The sequence below is a fragment of the Lactuca sativa genome, chromosome 4 (genome assembly GCF_002870075.4).
Source record: "Lactuca sativa cultivar Salinas chromosome 4, Lsat_Salinas_v11, whole genome shotgun sequence".
NCBI lineage: Eukaryota > Viridiplantae > Streptophyta > Magnoliopsida > Asterales > Asteraceae > Lactuca > Lactuca sativa.
In genome coordinates this window covers 327964902-327972299 of record NC_056626.2, presented here as the reverse complement: position 1 = coordinate 327972299, position 7398 = coordinate 327964902, and the positions used below count along the sequence as shown (strand labels likewise).

At 36.5% G+C, this 7398-nt stretch overlaps 1 protein-coding gene across 1 annotated transcript; it reads left to right on the top strand.

Moving 5' to 3' along the window:
* Positions 1–4870: 4870 nt before the first annotated feature.
* Positions 4871–7033, top strand: LOC111901859 (plant-specific TFIIB-related protein 1). The gene is made up of 3 exons (XM_023897721.3): positions 4871–5591; positions 6097–6255; positions 6374–7033. The coding sequence occupies exons 1-3, from the start codon at positions 4977–4979 to the stop codon at positions 6914–6916; spliced, it is 1317 nt and encodes a 438-aa protein (XP_023753489.1). The 5' UTR covers positions 4871–4976; the 3' UTR covers positions 6917–7033.
* Positions 7034–7398: the final 365 nt, after the last annotated feature.

Genomic DNA, 7398 nt, shown 5'->3' with positions numbered 1-7398 from the left:
AATAGGATGCGAGGGCAGCCGACTCAATTGCTATTTTTCTCTCTTCTCTCTCCCGTTTTGCATCGATTTGCGTGCCAGAAATACCCCGAAGCCCCGGTATTATTCTTGAGCCCCGAAGCAAGTCCCGAGATCCCGAAGATCCCGAGAAGTGCGGTTCCCTAGCCGAAGCTCTGCTCGCGAGAAGTTCGATTTTTGTAGAGATCTTCCAGATCTGCTGAGGATTACTACTTCTACAAGCCGTAGTGCTGTCCGATCATCTTCTGATCAAGTGAGTGTGTAGTTATTTTCTTCTAACGCATAATTATGAAGTATTTTATACGGAATACGTATTATGTGTATAATTTTGTGGTTATGTGTGTGAATGTGTATTCACTTTCTTCTAACTCATAGATATGATTTATTCTCTATGAGATACGTGTTATGTGTGTGTGCCTCATCTGTTATGTGAAATATGTGTTGATTAAAGCATGCTATACAGTTTTTTTTAAACTACGTATAAAATGTATATTTTTATCTACTAATATGTTGGGTAGAACATGGGTAGATAGTTGGTGTGTAATAAACAGATGAAAGGCCTCGTTGTTGTTTGATTTAGTCATCTAGCGGAGTTTAGATGACGACCACAGATTTTTCTAGATAGTCTTGTGGAACATCAGCAGGTTCGCCACCAGTAGGTGTTAATGAACTTGGGTGTTCATTCGCTGTACTCCATCCCCCTCATGGTTGCCTTATTTGACTTATATTGCTGAGGTACCCCCGAAGCATGTGTTGTCGCCCCGATGAAATATTCTTAGACTAGGTCCCTTATGTTAGTTGTCTTAGGGACATAAAGTGAGAATAACGGGAATGGGTAATTGGGTTATTGTTGGTTGGTGGAAATTAAATATAATTATTTATTGTGGGTTGAAAACCCTATATGCTCACCAGGCTCCCAAGCCTGACCCACTCAGTTTTATTTGTATTACAAGAAGTGGCGCGAGGGCATAAGATGGATGAACCATCAAGTTGTTTTGTTTACAAGTCTGTATACGTATATATTTGTTGAATGACTTGTAATGTTATCGTTTATGCTTATTGGTCTGTATCGGAACATGAAACCCCGAGTTTTGATTATATAATGAAAAATGCATTTCTTTTATGAAATGCTTTGGTAAACATTGTTTTATCACGTTTTGTTTTTGGGAGCAAATTCCGCAACTCTTTCAAATCAAAAGGATTTACTCTGAAATTATTTTAAAAGCATAAATGAAAATCGGTATTTTCTGGCCGAGATTTTAGGGATGTCACAACGTATTCCTTGGTACTTGAGAGAATACCATACTCCCACTAGACACTAACCAGCCTAGTGCTACCCATATAAACACCCTAAAACATATACGAGTTAAAGCAAAGAATACATAACAACACACAGTGTAGTGAGAAACTCACCAGTCACCTCAAGTAGCAGAGTGAACCTCCATCTTCATACCGTAACCCACTCACACCAATTCATCCTTCAACACTCATACAAATAGCAATCAAGATTAAAAATGGCTACCATTCACCCTAAACATGTAATTAAACTACTAGGTTTAAATTTCTAGATTTTAACCCGAAATAGTAGCATGTTCAAGACCTGTCCCCCTCCCCCCTTAAACCCATCCAAAACATATTTAGAGCCATATTCTTGAGGTTCAGTTCAATACCTTTCCAGGGACTACTTCACAATTCCATACGATATTTATACAATTTATAATGGATTTTACAAAACTGCACATCAATGCAGCTCATTGCAGACCAGTTTGTAAAAATGACCATTTTCACCTTAGTTGGGACCAACATCAGGCCAAGGAAACAATTAGGGACATACTAGACTCAAAATATGAACTTTGAGAGTTTATAGATTCTAAATCTGAATTCCGGTAATTTTTCTAAAATTTTTATAAGATAGAGACATAATAGAAAATTCTATATTGTTTCCTAGCTTTGATCTTTAAGGGTTAATCGACATCTTAACCTATTAAGTCATTATAAAAATGACTCCCAATCTGGAATTTGATGTCCTAATAGTAGCAATATTCCATTGGGTCAAAATGACCACATACACTTCAAACTATATTCCAATGTCATTTAGACAACACCACTAGGGTTTTACCACTTACAAACCCAAGGATGAACACTAGGAATCGACCAATGCCACCACTGCAAGGTGGTCGGTGGTTGATAATGGCAGCCATGGCCGACAGCCGACTATGGTGGTGATGATTGTTGGGTAGAATTGAACCAAAAGAAAGTGGAAGAAGGAAAAAAAAAATAAGAGCTTACTTGATAAAAAATTAACACCACAACAAACCTTCCCTCGTAATGAACTATTCCCTCCTACACAACCTTCTTCTTTCTCCTTCTCCAACACTCATGATCTCTCTTTCTTGCATTCTCTTTACGTCGAAGTCTAATTCCACACACTCATACAATGTAAAAAAAGAGGTCACGGATTGGACTACACAATGGATTAACGATTTGGACTTTAGCTACAAGGGAGGGCCGATTATGAGGCCTCTCAAATGACTTCATGGGCTGTGATTTCCGAATTTCCATAATTTACCCTCAAGTTTGCCATAATGGCAATTTTATTCCCTCAAAACAAATACCTTTGAAACACAAGGTTTTTAAGTTGGCAATTTTCACCCGGGAAAATAATTACAAATCCATCAAATACTAAATTTTTATAATTATAATCATTTATTTAGGTTATATTACTATTCTTTCATCATTTTTTCTAACATTTATAATTATTTTCATTATTTTATTGAATATATGCCTATATGCCTTTATTAAAATAGCTAACAGAAAACAGGGCGTTACAATAACACCATCGAAATATTACTTCAAATCCTTAGGTGTTTCACTAAAGGACGAGTATTGACATTTGCAAGAATTTTCAATGACTAAAAGAAAGTAATAGACTGTAACATAGAGAAACGATTATGATCAAGGACATCGAATCGAGTCACTTTACTATCCTTAGGATCATAAGATGACATGTTCTCTTAAATGTTAAGTCTATGGTCTTATGATTGAAATTATTTATACAATGTTTCGTAAAATAGTTCTAACTTATTTAAATATAGAACATTTTCCATGTTTTCTATATAAAAATAAGTCATGAAATCTTTGAAACTAGTATAGTAACAATAATTCAATGTAGATTCGTTGTTGGATTAAATGAAATTATGGATTCATCTTCTTGGACGTATGAATAAGAGTTGTATTACTAAATATCCAGTTGGATTGGATTTTGGAATTCATTTGACCTCAAGTCTTTTGATAAATGCAAATCTTATTTGTCAAGAATGATGAAACTGATACCATCTAGCGGCATAGTATCTATTGGAATTAGTTTACACTAATAGGTCGTTCAGATTAACCATGATGCATGTTGATCCAAATATGTCCAAATTGTTTATATCATAGTCTTGAATTTGTGAATGGGAAGTGCATATTATTCAATTTGATAGAATTTTGGAAGTCATTAGACCACACGTTTTTTTGACCGATACATTTCTCATAATATCAAGATAAACGATGAACAAATTACTTCGTGATGCTATATCTATTTAATCAAACATAAATCGATCAATGTTATAAACTTCATAGTCACACCTTTTCAAGGAAAAACTGAAATTGCTTTTCATAAAACACCACTCTGGACTTCTAACTTTAGAACAAATGGTTTTATGACTTTATCTTTGGTAAAATAATACGATCAACTACAATCTAAAACAAAATAGTAAATTGCAAACTCGCTCCCGTAATGATGCTAATAAGCAATCTATGATACTTTGAATTACAAGGGGCTATATGTACTTTCACAAAAATGCCCTTAAATCTTGCCAAGATTAATATCAAGTTTTGTAATGAATCTAGAAACAAAATTGTGAAAACTAGAGATAAACAACTAAACAACATTATTAAAAATTTATGAATTAGAAAGTTGCAATTTCATTAGAAAATCTTTGATTAAAAATACGAGAAATACAAAGTTGAGTTATCCTACATTGAATTTTTCTTTGTTCATCGTCTTGGAGTTTAGATAAGATCCAAATGCGAGCTCCATGAAGGCATTTTAGGGCAAAATTGATCTGATATATGAATCGATCATCTACACCTAGGGGCCATTGGGTAGAAGTATAATAGTGGAAGACGAGGTTTATACCCTTGTTTCGGTTGAGTGGTCGGAGGAAGACGACAAAGTCATGGTAGCCGATAGCAGCAAGTCGGAAGGAGATTGTTGTGATAAGAGGAAATCCTAGCAGGTCGGAGGAGATTCTCTGTAGAGGTGTGCATAAAACAATATGACAAAATGGGAAATCAAAGGTTCTCTTCAAATGTTATCTCGATTCATCTATTTTTGAGTGGGGGCCGAATCATGTAAAATCCTTGGACCGGGTTCATGAGTTTAATAGCCATATCAAACATGTTAAGGTTATGTTTTGCGCGTCATGGCTAACTGATAAGCTACCTTATTTTTCAAGCTTTTTTATGTTGTCGTGTTTGATAAAACCAAAAAGTAGCTTATAAGCTAGCTTTTTGAAAAGCTACTTAGACTAGCTTTTTATGAGATTTTTAAATTTTTTTCAAATATACCCCTTAATTAATTATAAAAACAAAATACTTTTAAATGTCCTTTTATATAATTTTATATATATTCCAACTAGTTTATGTTATTTTTTATCAGTTAGTTTTTTAGCTGTCAACTAATTTTTGATTAACAGTTATTTTTTCAAACTAGTATTTTTTTTTTATTGATTGCAACCGGTTAAAAGCTATATCAAATCACCCTAAGTTAGATCAAACCAATTATAACATAATTTTTTTTTTTTAAAAAGTTTGGTGGAGAAGAAAGTGCGTTGACCCTTTTCTATAAACCCCTTCGTTGTAGAGAGGGAGTAGTTCGTGAATATCCCCACACAACACATTAGAAAGTGCAAAACAATATGAAGTGCCCGTACTGTGCGGCGGCTCAAGGGCGGTGCGCCACCACATCTGCTGGTAGATTTATTACGGAATGCATATCCTGTGGCCGAGTCGTGGAAGAACGCCAAACCCAATCCCATCACCTCTTCCACATACGTGCTCAAGACTCTCCTCTCTGCCTTGTTACCTCCGACCTCCCCACACTCCCCCACTCTATCATCGACCAATCCACCACCACCGCCGTCCCTATCTCGGAGGAAGAAGAAGAAGACCCCTTCGAGCCTACCGGATTCATAACCGCCTTCTCCACATGGTCACTCGAACCCTACCCGGTCTTCGCACAATCATCTCTCTCGTTCGCTGGGCACTTAGCCGAACTCGAACGCGTCCTTGAAACAACGTCCTCCTCCTCGGCCTCCGGTCCGTCGGTGGTCGTCGATAACCTTAGGGCTTATCTTCAGATAATCGACGTCGCTTCAATATTAGGGTTGGATTGTGATATTTCCGATCACGCGTTTCAGCTTTTTAGGGATTGTTCGTCAGCGACATGTTTGAGGAACCGGAGCGTAGAGGCACTCGCCACCGCCGCGCTTGTCCAAGCTATTCGAGAGGCTCAAGAGCCCAGAACACTTCAGGTATGTAAACTGTTCATAGTTTTCCGATGTTTGATTCAATCGAGCATTTCAAATTCATAACTACATAATCAGCAGTTGCATCTCTTCAATTGAACTATGAAATTCAAATAATGACTTAACATTGATGGAAATTCCAAGAATCTGAACATTTTGAGATACAATCATACTGAAGTAGGTTTTAGAAATGTAATTATTTCAATTTCAAAGCTCAATTGAAAAGCACTAGTAAATCGAATAGATGAATCCACCATCTAGAAATTAGAAAAATTGCAGCTTGATTTCGCAGTTTAAGTCCAATCATATTGAACTGTAACAAGATTAAACCTTTCAAATTGGCATTCCATTTGAAAATTGAAATATGAATGCTTTTTCTCATGTTATTTATACATGTTATAAAACGTTTTCTGTTACCATTATGCAAGATCTGCAATTGATTATTACTATTAACGGTTGATATATAATCAAACTTACAAAAATATATAATGAGGTGTAAGTGGTGAAACAGGAAATCTCAATTGCAGCCAATTTACCTCAAAAAGAGATCGGAAAATACATAAAGATTCTTGGAGAAGCCTTGCAACTAAGCCAGCCATTAAACAGCAATTCCATCTCAGTTCATATGCCTAGATTCTGCACTCTTCTCCAGCTTAACAAATCTGCTCAGGTACTATTCCGACCGCTTGCGTATCCGTCGTTTTTACATTGAAATTACCAATTTACCCTTTAGCAGTCAATACTAGACATTCTCAAATCCAATAAAAACTTCAATATCCTATTTCCAGGAACTAGCAACACACATCGGTGAAGTAGTAATCAACAAATGTTTCTGTACACGTAGAAACCCAATCAGCATATCTGCAGCTGCAATCTACTTAGCTTCTCAACTCGAAGACAAACGCAAAACACAAGCCGAAATATGCAAAGTCACAGGACTCACGGAAGTCACTCTCCGTAAAGTCTACAAAGAATTATTAGAAAATTGGGACGATCTTCTTCCTTCAAATTACACGCCCGCGATACCTCCCGAAAAAGCGTTTCCTACTGCCACCATTGCGTCTGGGCGCTCTTTAGCGCCCAGAATCAATGATGGCGTGGATACGGAAATAATTAAAAATATGGAAAATGACACGTGGAAGTTTCCGGTCGGGACACAGGAAATGGATGTGGATGGCGGCGGCGGTGGTGGTGCGCGGTTGTGGCCGCCGCCGGTTTCGTCGTTTGTTACACCGGGGAGTTCTCAAGGTAATGCTAGGAATATGCAAAAGGTGGAAGGGGGTTTGGGCATTGGAGATCTTAATAGACATGGTAGTGATAATCGGAGTTAATGTGCTGTGTTGTGTGTGTGTATATAAGATGTTAGAAAGGATTATTGTTATAAATGGGGAACGAAATGTTTGTTTTTGTTCATAAAATATCATTTGATGGTAATTGTGTAAACACAATTTTTGGGGGTGTTTGGATAAATATGTTTTTAGCTTATTAGCTTATTGCGGTAGGAATAAACAGTTTTTTAAAAAGTGTTTGGATTAGCTTATTTAGCTTATTCCTACCACAATAAGCAATAAACAATAAACATTTATTTGCTTATTAAAATTAGCTTATTTAGATTATTCTTATCACAGTAAGCTGATTTTTTAAGCTTGTTATCCAAACACTTCAACTCAGCTTATTGTGGTGAAAATAAGCAATAAGCAACCACTTTTTTCCCTATTCAAACACCCCCTTAGGGAGGAGGGAGTCGTTCCCTCCCAACCCACTGAACCGTGTCACATCAATTTTTGTCACTTATTTTTCTTCATCTTTCCCA